The sequence below is a fragment of the Triturus cristatus genome, chromosome 11, assembly GCF_964204655.1.
Source record: "Triturus cristatus chromosome 11, aTriCri1.1, whole genome shotgun sequence".
Taxonomy (NCBI): Eukaryota; Metazoa; Chordata; class Amphibia; order Caudata; family Salamandridae; genus Triturus; species Triturus cristatus.
This window is the reverse complement of record NC_140594.1, coordinates 654,582,987-654,597,476: the sequence shown is the minus strand read 5'-3', so window position 1 is coordinate 654,597,476 and position 14,490 is coordinate 654,582,987. Positions and strand designations below refer to the sequence as shown.

The 14,490-nt window shown below is 45.1% G+C and overlaps 1 protein-coding gene across 1 annotated transcript in view; it reads right to left on the bottom strand.

The window, feature by feature from the left end:
* The window catches only part of UBXN7 (UBX domain protein 7), a 485,766-nt gene that overhangs the window by 247,929 nt on the left and 223,347 nt on the right, over positions 1-14,490 (bottom strand). The window contains exon 6 of the mRNA XM_085634185.1: positions 870-1,016. Within this exon, the coding sequence (XP_085490311.1) occupies positions 870-1,016 (147 nt within the window). The remainder of the gene's footprint in view (positions 1-869; positions 1,017-14,490) is intronic.

Sequence of the window (14,490 nt, the reverse complement as noted above, 5' to 3'; positions counted from 1 at the left end):
GTACAGGTGGCTTATTCAACCGTAGTTACAAGAGTGTCACATTTTATTCAAACACTCCCACTTTTGTTCACCTCACCTCTTACCACAGAGATGCCTCTTCTCCTCCTCTCAGTAGTCACAGCATTCCCTCATCTGTGCTGCCAGCTTAACTTATAAAAGGGGGTTGTGGGATTTCTGTAAAGAATGGTTGCATGCAGTGCTATGTTTATCTGTAATGGCAAAGTGCCTTGTTACAGTCACCACTTTTCTCCTGTGGCAGGCGCTTTCCATATTCTGCTTTGTACAGAGATGATGGAATTAATATTTTTTGTTAAGGATCATTCTCAGCTTTTGGATAGTTAAACAAGTGAATAATCAGACTCATGTGCTCCAACTAGGCTGTAAGCTTTCCACACAGGATGAGAAGATTGCAAGGTTCACATTCTCTCAACTCCGCATCATGGCCAGGCTGGCATTTCAAAACACTTAAAAAAATGTAAACTAATATAATAAATGTACTTTACTTTTACATACAAGTGCTTAAGGGATACAGTGAGGTAGCTTTAATACACTTAAATTGTCTAAAATACTGACAAACAATATATTTTCATGAGATGCAAATGTGTTATCCTCTTAATGAATACATTTCCCAATATATAACTAACCGTGTCAATCACTTAAATGAAATTAACATTCTCACTTACAGCCCTGGATTCAAAACTGTCCTCTTACATTTACAGACAAGCTAATGCTCGCTAGGACTACAAATGAAGCCTTGATGCACTCGAAATCTCCAGCCCCCAAATTACCTTACCCCATCAACCAGACGAGCACCATCTGACAGCCTCTTGTCTGCTTCCATCCACCTCTTTTGCCCTTTTTATTCTCACCTGCCAAAAGATGAAATGCTCTCGAATAATTGTCTTGACAGCCTCATTGCTCCACACGTCACGGTTCAGGCACTGGCAAGCAAAGTCCTGCACGTTCTGGATATTGATCATCAGCCATTTGTTCTGCAACTGACCGCAGTCCTTGGCCTGCAAACAAATGACTTCCAAGTTGATATAATTATAACCTGCAAGTGTGTACGACAAAGGACCTAACAAGGGTCTGAAATTTACCACAGTATACAGGGATGAAATCTTAAGATACATTTACAAGTAAAAGGGGTGATGTTTCTGTGGGGGGAAATCAAAGGGCACCACGTTTCAAGCATCTGAACATAAAGGCTCACGCTCTTCTCCTAGAACTGAATAATCTAGCAATTTATCCAGGGTACAATACTGAGTGCTGACTGCAACATAAGTGGAAAATAAATATCAGTTAAATTTATATAAAACAACAGTATCACAGCAGCTGTAACTCAATACGCATTCACACTTGTGAACATAACCAATATAAACCGTGTTGCATCTTGCCGTAGTATTGTATTGTATTGCATTGTACTGTAATGTTTCTTATACAGAGCTTTCCATACTATTTACAAGCCCTAAAGCACTTTATGGCTCACTGATCAAGTAGCTACTCTGTGATAATCATTTTCCCAGCGCTTCATAGACAGAATGACAAAGGAGCGCTCTGATTTTTATCAGATTCCTGCTCATGTATGACAAAGTGTGTTGGTAGTAGTTTGGCCTGCGTGGAGAAGGTGGTGGGCAGTGAGAGGTTTGTAGCCCATGTAGAAGTGGTGCATAAGGCTTTATAATGCATAAGCACTGGTGCTGCAAAGTGAGAGAATAGACACAGTCAATCACGGGGTTACTTACATTTTTGAGTAGAGAGGTTTATAAATAGGGACTGCTATGAATGGCATCTGTGTAGTCCACAAATCATAAAACAATAGTACTGGGTTGTGGGAAGGAAACTGGAAACCTAGGACAGCTGAGAACTATCCTATAGCAGTCTGATCATAAGACAGGCAGTGGCAATGCCCAGCTCCAATAGTCTCCGATCTTCCCAGTAGAGAGCATGTGTGATTTTCATGCAAGTGAGCCATATTTATAGGTAAAGTCAAATTATTATTGGTTTTATGAATTCTTGGTAATTGCATATCGTCCTTATTTACATGGATAATGTGTTTGCCCTGTGGGTGTTGTCAAGAGCTTTGAAAGAGGTCTCTTGCAGGCAAAGGGTAGCCAATCCAGGGCCTTGAAGGTAGGACTGATACTGTCACATCTGTTCAGGCTGAGAACTTATCTGAAAGCAACATTCTGGATACACCAACATCTGCTGATTAAACGCTTAGTCAGTTGCCATAGTACATACATTATAGCATTAAGGCTGCTGAGGTTGGGACCCTGTGGGGTAGTCAAAATAGGTAAAGACTCATCGTAATACTCTCACAGTTGAAAGAGCTTTGTATCACATTGGGGACCCAAATGTGGAGTGAGAGTGTTGGGGGGGGGGGGGGGGGGGGGGGGGTTGGGGGGGGTCAATAATCACATCCAAGCTCTTGATGTGGTGTGAGAGAGCCAATCTACTTAGGCCAGGAACTGATGGAATCACAGCTTATTCATAATCCACATTTTGCGGCATTAAGATTTTATTTGTTTATTTTATAGTTGAATTTGTAGGGCGCAACAGCTACCCAAAAAGGGTTTCCCTGCGCCTGGAGGACTGAGTACGGAATAGTATAAAGCAGAAAGGAATTACTGGCTAAACAGCCAGGTCTTTATGGATCTACGGAAGCAAGTGTAGTTGGTTTCTTTGCGGATAACAGGAGGGAGAGTGTTCCAGAGGGTGGGGCCGAGATAAGAAAAAGAGTTACCACCCATCCTGGCGAGTTTGAAACGTGGAACCGTAAATTTCTCAAGAGATGAAGATCAGAGATGGCGTGTGGGGATATAGGGGCCAACAAGAGAATGCAGGTAGGGTGGTGCTGAACCCCATTTTATCTTGAACATAAAGCTCAAGGCTTTGAACTTTATGCGGTTCTCCGCTCTAAGCCAGTGAAGATCGTGAAGGTAGCCAGAGATATGCGAAGTTCTGGGAACTCTGCAAAGTAGTCTAACTGCAGAGTTCTGTACTAACTGCAGTTTACAGGTCACAGCCTTGTTGGCTCCTAACATAAGGACATTACCGTAGTCCAATCTTGAGGTTATAAGGGCATGGACCACTGTATTTTGAGTGGCTGTAGGTAACATCCAGATGATTTTTCGCAGCCATCTCAAGATGGTAAAACATGTGGCCGCGACCCTGACGGCTTGGTGATGCCAAGACAGAGTCAATGTAGACGCCCAAATTCCGAACATGGCTAGAAGGCCGCGGGAGGGCACCCATCTCGGAAGGCCAATGAAGTGGGCCCCCGAGGTACTTATCCTTTCCCAGGATGAAGACCTTGGTTTTATCACCATTAAGTTTCAGATGGTGTTGGTTCATCCACGAAGCGATACTCCTAAGGCCCAATTGTAAGCCAGATGTTGAATTGGGGTCAGTAGGAGAGAGAGAAAAGATGATCTGAGAGTCGTCTGCATAGGAGAAAGAGAGTCAGGCCAGCTTGTTCAGCAATATCTGCTAAAGGCCTGACATAAAGATTGAAGAGCAGAGGACTGATTATGGAGCCCTGGGGTGCCCCATGAGGGGATGAATGAGTATTGGAGCTGTTAGTGGCTGAAAAGATCTGAAAAGTACGATCGTTCAAAAAGGAGATAATCCAATCCAGGGCTGAACCGCAGATGCCCAAGGATCTCAAAGTTGTGATAAGTGTGGGGTGCGAGATAGTGTCAAACGCTGCGCTGAGGTCGAGCAGTATAAGCGCCACAGTCTCTCCCCTGTCAAGAAGGTGACAAAGCTTCTCTGTGACTCCTAGCAGGGTGGTTTCTGTGGAGAAATTGGACCTAAACCCGGATTGGGAAGGATGAAGAATTTTATTCAGTTCAACAAACTGGGAGAAATGGGAGTGTATATGGCTCTCCAGAATCTGGAAGGAGGGAAAATGGACGGTAGTTGGAGAGAGTGGTGGGGTCGGCAGCAGGCTTTTTCAAAAGAGGGGTCACCATAGCATGTTTCCAATGAGCTGGAACTACAGACTCACAAAGAGAGGAATTTAAAACATTCAAGATGACCAAGATGGGAGATCCAGTTGTTGGAGTATGGAGGGATGTAGAGGGCCATTAGGAGAGCCAGACTTTACTTTGTTTAAAATGAGAGTTAAAGAATCCATGTTGAGAAGTGGCCAGGTATCAAGAAGGGGGGCCGTGGTGACATGCACAGCAGAAAGTTCAACAAGAGACTGATCATCCATGCCATGGAGAAGAGCCTTCTGAGTGGTGGTTTTAGGGGCTGCTAAAATGGAGACTATTTAAATGTGTGTTAGCGATATCAAGATGAATCTTCTCTATTTTTTGTTTAAAGAAGTGAGCAAGGTCTTCACACTGGCAATTGTTCAAGGGTGGAGGAATTGCTATGGTCTCAGATCCAGCAAGCTTTTTAACTAGGCTAAAAAGTGCCTTGGAACAATTAGCAGCAGAAGTGATAGAATTAGAGACGAAGAGAGCCTTAGTAGATTTGCAGAGGTTATGGTAGAGTTTTTTTGACTTTATATATGCCGTTTTAAGTTTGGGCGCATAGTCTCTCCTCCATTTGCGTTCAAGTGATTTGCATTTAGTTTTTTCAGTTTTTAGAGTGTCATTAAACCAAGGGGCCGGGGGGCGGTGGTTAGTAAATTTTTTCTGTGTTGGGGGAAGGCTGGAATCGATAGCAGTTGAGAGCCAACTGTGTACATTTTTGGAAAATAAGTCCATATCAGAGTCACATAAAGGAGTGTTCGAACACAAGTCGTGGTTGAGAGCGTTAGGTCAAGTTTTTTCCAGTCTCTTTTAGATGTCTTTAGGGAGTGAAACAGGGAAGTAGAGATAAGAGGAATCGAGATATTATATCTAGATAAAAAGTGGTCAGACCAATGGATGGGCAGTGCAGGAGCGCAGTGAAGACCAGGAAGGCTGGAGAAAATGGGGTCTAGAAGGTGGCCTGCTTTGTGTGTGGGTCCCGAATTACATAGGTTGATGTTCATAGCAGCAAGATCTGAAATAAAGTTGCTACACGTGGAGTTATAGAGAATGTCCAGATGTAAATTAAAATCGCCAAGCAGCGAAAAGTTGTTTGATTTCATAATCAAAGGGGTAAGGTGGTCCGGTAGGGATGTGGCCCAGGGATTAGGAGGGCTAGGAGGGTGATCAATAAGAAGGCCAGAGAAAGTGAAATTGGGGTTTAGTGTTAACTTAAATAGGGCGGCTTCACAATATGGGATATCCCCTGTGCCAAATTTGCATTGAAAATTGTTGTTGTAAATGATGGCAATGCCGCCGCCAGAGGACGTAGTTTGGTCTTTCCTAATGATAACGTAATTAGGTGGTAAAGCTGCTGCGACATCAGGACCCGAGCTCTCATGGAGCCAGGTCTCCGTGAGAAATAGAGCATCAGGTTTTACGTCATGGCGGCGGTCAAAAATGTCCAGTTTGTGTTTGGGGAGTGAACGACAATTTACACTGAGAAATGTAAAAACTTTAGCAGGGGAGAAGTCGCGCGAGTGTTTGTCCTATTTCCTGATGATATATGTAGACTTGACTGGGGGTTGGCGAAGGAGAAATTGCAACCGGGGCAGATATCTTTAGCACAATTAGTAGCCAAGGCCCGGGTACAGTCAGGTGTAATTTTAGGGCGGAGAGCTAAGAGTTTCTCTGAAGTGAACGTAAGTTTTCTAAGGGAATTAGGACCAGGGTTTATGGCCCCTGGCCCCGGTCGGGCGCAGACGGGCTTGCCTTTGGCGCGCCCGCTGCGCGAAGCTTCTGGCATGAAGATAAACACTAGGTCAGGTGACCAGCAGCATGTGAAACACCCCGCCTCCCCTCTAGCCCGGAAGAGAACGTAACCGCGCCTCCCTCCACATCAACCGGGAAAACCCGTGGTGGAACGGGGAGGATGCGGAGAGAAAATGAGGCGTCAGAGGTGGAGAGGTAAGCGAAAAAGATAGCGTTTCACTTAGTAGATATTAAAAACATTAAGGCAGTGCACACAAACATTCACAATATCAGTCGAATTAAAAAGTAATAAGTACCAGGAAAAGCAGCCTTTTAGCAATATGCTTACGTTCCCAGTGCGCGTCCGCTGCGCAAAGCTTCTGGCATGAAGATAAACACTAGGTCAGGTGACCAGCAGCACGTGAAACACCTCGCCTCTAGCCCAGAAGAGAATGTAACCGTGCCTCCCTCCACATCAACCGGGAAAACCCGTGGAGGAACGGGGAGGATGCGGAGTGAAAATGAGGCGTCAGAGGTGGAGAGGTAAGCGAAAAAGATAGCGTTTTACTTAGTAGATATTAAAAACATTAAGGCAGTGCACACAAATATTCACAAAGTATTCTGAAACCTTAAATTTACTACTGCCAGTGGACATTCAGTTAAGACCAGAAGTCCACGGTCTGGCTGTTTTAGTTCAAGGATAATCAGTGTGTGGTTGGTACAGTTAAAACAGTTAAGTTTAAAGGACACAGAGTTTAGGGAGTGGGTCAAGGAGAGCCTGAAGAGAAGAACTGTTCAGCCTTGGGGAAACACCTACTTTTTACAAAAATGGTGGAGACAGTCACACTTTGTGTTCCACCTGTGAGGAAGGACTGAATCTATTTTAGGACTGCAAACTGTATTTATGTGCCATTTAGTCTGAAGTGGAAATGTATGGCCTGCAGCATTAAAAGCTGCCGAGAGATTAAGGAGAAGGAGTTGGATCTCATTTGAAGTTTACTGGTTTCTTGAGGTCATGCCGGATTGCAGTTAAATGCTTATTCAGTGCCACTTCCAGGTTGGAAGCCTGTCTGTTAACCATAAAGGAAAATGCTACTTACAAGTATGCATCTGTTCTTGGCATGTAGAGGTGCAGATCCGTACACTGTGCATTAGATCGCCATCTGGTGTTGGGCTCGGATGCTTGCACCTTGTTGTTGTCTTGGAAGAAGTCTTTTGTAGTCACAAGACAGGTGACTCCTCCCTTGGACAATAGCGCGCATGGGCATCAACTCCATCCTCAGATTGTTTTTCGCCATGATGGGAAGTTATGGAGTCAGTAAGAAGTAGGAGAGATGTCCATGTGAATGTATCTAATTAAGATAATACTGGAACGGATACAGATCCCAGAGAGGCGGGTGGGCGTGTACGGATCTGCAGCTCTACATGCCAAGAACAGATGCATACTGGTAAGTAGCATTTTCCGTTCGAGACATATGAGCTGCAGATCGTACACTGTACATAGACTGTACAGCAGGTTCTCCCCTAGCGGTGGTCATCAGTATCCGTTGCAGTAGTTTGAAAAAGTGTTTTAAGAACAGCCTGGCCTGCAGAAGCTTGTTGCTTAGCCTGCACGTCAAACAAAATAGTGTTTGGTGAAGGTGTGTGGTGTAGACCATGTTGCTGCTTTACATATGTCATCTAAGGGAATGTTCCCTAAGAATGCCATGGAAGCCCCTAGTTTGCGTGTTGAAGGCGCTCTAAGGGGAATTGTTAATGTGCGTTTAGCCTTTTGGTTGCATATTTGAATGCATTTTACTATCCACCTGGCGATCCCAGCTTTAGAGATGGGATTACCCTTATGAGGTGAGGAGAAGGCTACAAACAATTGTTTTGTGAAAGGGCTTAGTCCTGTCAATGTAATAAAGTAGTGCTATTTTGACGTCTGGTGTATGAAGACCTGTCTGGGTTTTGGAAAAACGCCGGTAACTCAACTGATTGGTTAAGATGAAAAGCAGAGATGACTTAGGGAAGGAATTTGGGATTCGTTCTGAGAACCACTTTGTTCTGATGTATTTGTAAGAATGGTTCTTGTATGGTTAAAGCCTGGATCTCGCTTACCCTTCTAAGAGAGTTAATTGCAACAAGGAAAGAAACTTTCCATGTGAGGAACTGAAGTTCACATTTATGTAGAGGTTCAAATGGGGGACCCATGAGCCTGGTAAGAACAATGTTTAAATTCCACACCGGACAGGGTGGCAGTCTGGGAGGAATTATTCTTTTAAGTCTCTCCATGAAGGTTTTAATTGCCGGTACTCTAAAAAATGACAAATGTTGTCTTTTTGTAAATAAGCAGCAAGCGCTGCTAGATGTAACCGTATGGATGAATATGCTAGATTACATCTTTGTAAGTGTAATAAATAGCAAATGATATCCTGGATGGAAGCATCCAGTGGATCAATTATTATATTTGCAGTAGATGACAAATCTCTTCCATTTTGCTGCATAGCAATCTCTAGTAGTAGGGCGTCTGGCTTCTTTAATGATGTTCATATAGTCTGTCGGAAGGTTAAGATAACCGAACTCGAGAACTTCAGGAGCCAGATCGCTAGAGTCAGTTGTCAGGTGCCTTATCTCTCCATGGTACTGCATCAGCAATGTTAGGGAGAGGCGTAGTTTTTGGTGTGGAACTACTGAGAGTTCCAAAGTGTTGTGAACCACGGTTGGCGTGCCCATGTGGGAGCCACTAGGATCATTTTGAGAGACTGTTGTGTGAGCATGCATACTACTAGGGAAATCAGTGGGAGTTGCGGAAAAGCGTACGCAAATCTGCCTGACCAGTTCATCCATATCGCACTGCCTTTGGACAACGGGTGTGGGAACCTGGTGGCAGAGATTGGGCATTTTGCGTTTAGGGCAAACAGATCTATGTTTGGTTGACCCCACATGTGGAAGAAAGGTTTGAGAACTTGGGGATGAAGTTCCCATTCGTGTATCTGCTGTGTCTGTCGACTTAGCAGATCCGCAATCTGATTGTGAATTCCTGGAAGATGTTCTGCCAGCAGGTATATATTTTGTGGGATAGCCCATCTCCAAATGTTTTGTGCGAGCTGGGACAGCTGCAGAGAGAGTGTGCCTCCTTGTTTCTGTATGTAGTACCTGGCTGTCATGTTGTCCGTCCAGACTAGGACAGTCTTGTGTTGTAGATGTACTTGGAATGATTTTAATGCTAGAAATATTGCCAGTAATTCTAGGTGATCGATATGGAGCATTTTTTGTGGAGTGGTCCATTTGCCTTGAATTGTATGGTATGGTTTAGGAGATGGGCTCCCCAACCGGTGAGCGATGCATCTGCTGTCAGCTGCGGAACCGGCTCGAGGAACGGCCGCTCTTTGGACAGGTTGTGTCCTCTACCACTGCGGGAGCGATGTGTGCGGCTGTCTACCAACACCAGATCTGTAAGTTGTCCTTGAGCCTGGTTCCAATGACGTGCTAGGCATTCCTGTAAGGGGCACATCTGAAGTCTTGCATGAGGTATAATAAAGATGCAAGAGGCCATCATCCCTATGAGTTGCATGAATACCCTTGCTGGGAGGTAGTGCTGCGGTTGAAATTTGCTGCTTAGGGCGTGTATACTGGCTATCCTGCTGGACTGGGATATGCCAGAGCTTTGGAGGTGTCTACTGTGGCCCCTAGATACTGATGTATGTGGGAGGGCTGGAGATTGGACTTGGGGTAATTTATTGTGAATCCCAAGTCGTGTAGCAGCTGGATAGTTTGAGGAGTGTGATGAACACACTGGTTGAATGAGTTGGCTTTTATCAGCCAGTCGTCGAGATATAGAAAGACATGGATTTGTTGTCTTCTTAAGTGTACTGCTACAACTGCAAGGTACTTATTGAACACTCTGGGTGCGGTGGTCAACCCGAATGGAAGGACTTTGAACTGAATAGTGTTGTCCGTCCACCATGAACCTTAGACCACCATGACCAGACAAGTCAACGCCGTCTCCTCGACGTGCTTCAACATCCTGCGCATGCTACGAAAGATCTTCCGGTGGATCCCCACCGAGACCAGGAAGACGGTCACCCAGGCCCTCGTCACCAGCCGACTGGACTACGGCAACACCCTCTACGCCGGAACCACCGCCAAACTCCAGAAGAGGCTCCAGCGGATCCAGAACGCCTCAGCACGACTCTCATCCTGGACATCCCCCGTCGCAACCACATCTCCGGACACCTGAGAGACCTGCACTGGCTCCCGGTCAACAAAACAATCACCTTCCCTCTCCTCACCCACGCACACAAAGCCCTACACAACCAAGGCCCAGGATACCTCAACAGCCGCCTCAACTTCTATGCTCCCAAACGCCAGGCCATGCCCTCGCCGTCGTCCCCCGCATCCGAAGAGCCACCACAGGGGGAAGGTCCTTCTCCTACCTCGCCGCCAAGACGTGGAACTCCCTCCCGACCCACCTCCGCCTGACCCAGGACCACCTCGCCTTCAGGAAGCAGCTCAAGACCTGGCTGTTCGAGCAGTAGCAGACCCCCCTCCCCTAGCGCCTTGAGACCCTCCGGGTGAGTAGTGCGCTTTATAAATGCCTTGATTGATTGAGATACTTCCTGTGAGCAGGGTGCATGGGAATGTGGAAGTAGGCGTCCTTGAGATCTAGCGTGGCAAGGAAGTCGCCTTGTTGTAGAAGTGGGAGAACCTATTGGAGAGTGATCATATGAAAATGATCGGACTGTATATAGAGATTGAGGGGTCCGAGGTAGAGTATTGGCCTTAGGGTCCTTTCCTTTTTGGGGATTAGGAAATACAGTGAGTAAACCCCTGTTCCTTGATGCTGTAAGGGAACTGGTTCTTTTGCGTGCTTTTGAAGCAGTAGGAGAGCCTCTTGTTTTAAGAGTGTAAGGTGTTCTGTGGACATTGGACGCTGTTTGGGTGGAATGTTGGGCGGGGTTGTTGTGAGTTCCAGGCAGTAACCATACTGGATAATTTGTCTTACCCACTTGTCTGTTGTGATGGAATCCCGGGCAGGTAGGAACAGTGAAAGTCTTCCCCCGACCGGAGTGGAATGGTCTGGGTGTAGTGGAGGGAAGTCATTGTTTATTAGCGGGGGAGGTGCAAGTGCTAGTTACCTCTGCCTCTCCCTTTGTTGTCATTTCCCCTGTATCCTCCTCTAAAGTATCCTCTGTTGGGGGAGGTTTGTGTTGTGTTTTCGTAAGAAGAGGAGGTAGTGTATGTTCCCATGTTTTTGGATGCTCTTCTATAAAAGGAGTGACAAAGGGAACCACGTGTGGATGGAGACTGTAACGCTCCCATAGATTTAGCAGTTTCCGTGTCCTTTTTCATTTTTTCCAGAGTGGTGTCTACAGCCGGTCCAAAAAGCTGTTCCTGATTGAATGGCTGGTTGAGGATGGTCGTTTTGTACCTCCTGTTTGAAGCCTGAAATGCGTAGCCAGGCATGTCGTCTGAGTAGCACACTAGTGTTAATGGACCTAGAGGCTGTGTCTGCTGCGTCAAGGGCACACCTGATTGAGGCGTTAGTTATTAATTTGCCTTCCTGAATTAAGTCATTCGCCTGAGTCTTGTACTGATCAGGTAAATGCTGCAATAGGGTTTCTAGCTGGTCATAGTGAGCCCTATCATACCTAGCAAGTAATGCTTGGGTGTTAGCAATGCGCCAGTGATTGGCTGCTTGGGCAGCAACTCTCTTGCCAGAGGCATCTAGCAACTTAGATTCATTATCCGGAGGTGGTGCATCACCAGAGGTTTGGGAATTGGCGCGTTCCCTAGCGTTAGACACTACTAGCGAGTCTAGAGGTAGCTGCCCTTTGATGTAAGCGGGATCATCAGGGGCTGGTTTGTATTTATCAATTCTCGGATTGAGAATTCTAGCTCTCACTGGGTCTTTGAATAAGTCTGGGGCATGTTTAATGACCCCTTTAAGCATAAGTATTATTTGGACAGATTTCTGCGACTGTTCAAAAGAGTCTAGGAGGAAATCCTCATCTGTAGAGTCTGAATACATGTGAACGCCATGGTAAATAGCAGCTCTATTAACAGGTTGCCCAAATCCAATATGGTCATCTGGGGGAGATGGTTTTGTTGGATCTGGCTGGGGGTCTGGGGGATCTATTGGGTCATTATAATCGTCCCAATCATCTTGTGGTGTGTCTGTATCATTATCTGGGTCAGTGAAAGGGTCATTGTTGCCTCCCCCTCCATCATCATCATCCTGTGGTGGTGTATGTGGTGGAAGTATAGGAGGAGGAGTAGGAAGAACAGGTGAAGTGGCACAGTCCCGAGGGCGGGACTTCTGAAGTATGTTTTTGGTCGCGACTGGGGCCAGCAGGCGAAGTCTTGACCAGGGCCGCCTTTTTTTCCCAGGTGGAATGGGGGTAGGGGCAGCTGTACTCGACCAGAAGTGATGTGGTCGTCTGCGTCGGATACGATTTCCAGGTCTTCGGAATCTTCCTCTGGGACATCTGGGCCTTCGTCGAAGATGTACGCTGGTGCAGGAGCTGCTTTCTGCGCCATGATGTGTCGTCGGGCCCGGCAATCACGATGGTCTTTTTCAATCGAAAAGAGGCGCAGGCCTGGCAATTGTTCTCTTAGTGTTCTTGCCAGAGACACAGATTACAGGCCTTGTGATGGTCACTGTGTGGGAATTTCGCTCCAAACTGGGGGCATTTTTTGAATGGAGTCCTTTACAGGAGCTGTAGGCCCGACGGCGTGGATAGTCCCAGTGGCCCGCGTTGACGACCGGAATAGAGTTGTTGAGATGCGCGTCGAAGATCACGCGATCGAAAACAATACCAGAGAATTGTAAAGAGTTTGCGCGTCGAAAAAACAAAGTTTATAACCGGAATGCAAAAGTTACATCCGAACCCAATGGCGGAATAAAACAATCTGAGGATGGAGTCGATGCCCATGCGCACTATCCTCCAAGGGAGGAGTCACCTACCTCGTGACTACAAAAGACTTCTTCCAAGACAACAAGGTGCAAGCATCCAAGCCCAACACCAGATGACGATCTAATGCACAGTGTACGATCTGCAGCTCATATGCCTCGAACATTTTCTGGAAGAATTCTGAGATCTGATGATGATGTTTTTTCAACCAAGAAATGGCCCATTTAATATACAAAAATGTTAAAAACAAAGCACTATCTCTTAAGATTCTGGGCTTTCTCATATTATACACCTGATGTTTATATAGTCACCAATGGCACAGAAACAACTTTCACTAGATCAATAACTATGAAACAAAAAAACAATATCAGCAACCATTTAGAAGCACACATGACTAGTTTATCATCGCAAGTGCTGCCACCTCTATATAAAATCCACAAGGCCATTCCAAAGCAGCGTATGCAAAATAAATGCTGCTTCAAAGACTTTAATAGATAATTTAACAGCCTTCTAGGCCAAGACACACAAACATGACACTCTCCTATTATCATTATGAAATTCTTTTAGGAATAAGTACTTGCATCACTTCTTTAAAAAAAAATAGTCATGAACCTCCACGTTCAAGGTTTGTTCTGCAATACGATTGATCATTATACTATTGAAGAAAGCAAACATTGACACAGACTACCTCACGTCATCAAGTCACTTACCCAACATTCTTTCGAAACATTATACAAAAACACATCATGTAACAATAACAAATAAGCAGCAACCACCTGCTAGACAATATTCAATTTGGTTAAATACCTAAATGCAAACCCGAGGCAGCAACCATCCAATTTGTAGATAACCCACACATCACAGACAACAGTAAGTCCATTTATCATGAAACCTTATGAACACCCTGCTGGCAGATATGGGATTAAACAACACCAAACCACATTGGTTCGCTTTACAGCTCCATTCAAAACCAATGACTAGTACAGATCAATGTTGCTTGTTCTCAATGGCTATAAGCAACTTGTACCTCAAGGATCTAGTATATCATCTCCATCTTGCATATCAGGGTAACCAGAGCCCGCCTAACCCACTATAGTGTTAAGATTCACCACTGTACAAGTAATACATAGCAAGAAAAACATAGCAATAATCAAGTAGAAATAAAGACTCAAAAATTGCTGCACCCACATCAAAGCAAAGTCAATACATACCTACTTTAAAGTGAATCGAACAAACATTTAAATCACATCATTGCGCAAGAGCACACCAAGCCCAGAACAGGAAATGGTTTTCCAACATGACGTTCGACAAACAAACGTACAACACTGCAAGCACAAAATAACTAATTCCTCATTGATAGGGACCAATCTCGCTAAAACTATACTTCCAAGAAATCTCAGAATGCCTGCTAATGGCTTTTCTTTTTATACAAGGGAACATCTACACCCTACCCTGCAGACACAAACTACTCTTATAGGCACAGGACCACTCACATATTATTAACTAACATCGCTGGTTCCACAGAAGTGCACACTGAACAGGACTACCTAACTCAAAGGACAAAAGTAGTAACTACAAATCACTCCCATTCTGGTTAACCTAAAATAGTTGTTCAGCAGGTTCTCATGAACTTGACAACCTCTGCATCATCATTAACAAAACGAGCACCACCCTACCGTGCAGAAGTCATAACAATCTTAGATCATCTACATAAGCCACAACATCAGACTTAAGCAACAGTAAAAATGAAAAGACCAAAACACAAGCCACAGACCTATTGTGCGAAAAGAGCTCAAAACGGATCTCTTCAAGATGTGCCTAAAGAGCAAAACTGCTTCTGGCCCCGGGACCCAACATGAGACTTTCTGGTCTTACGT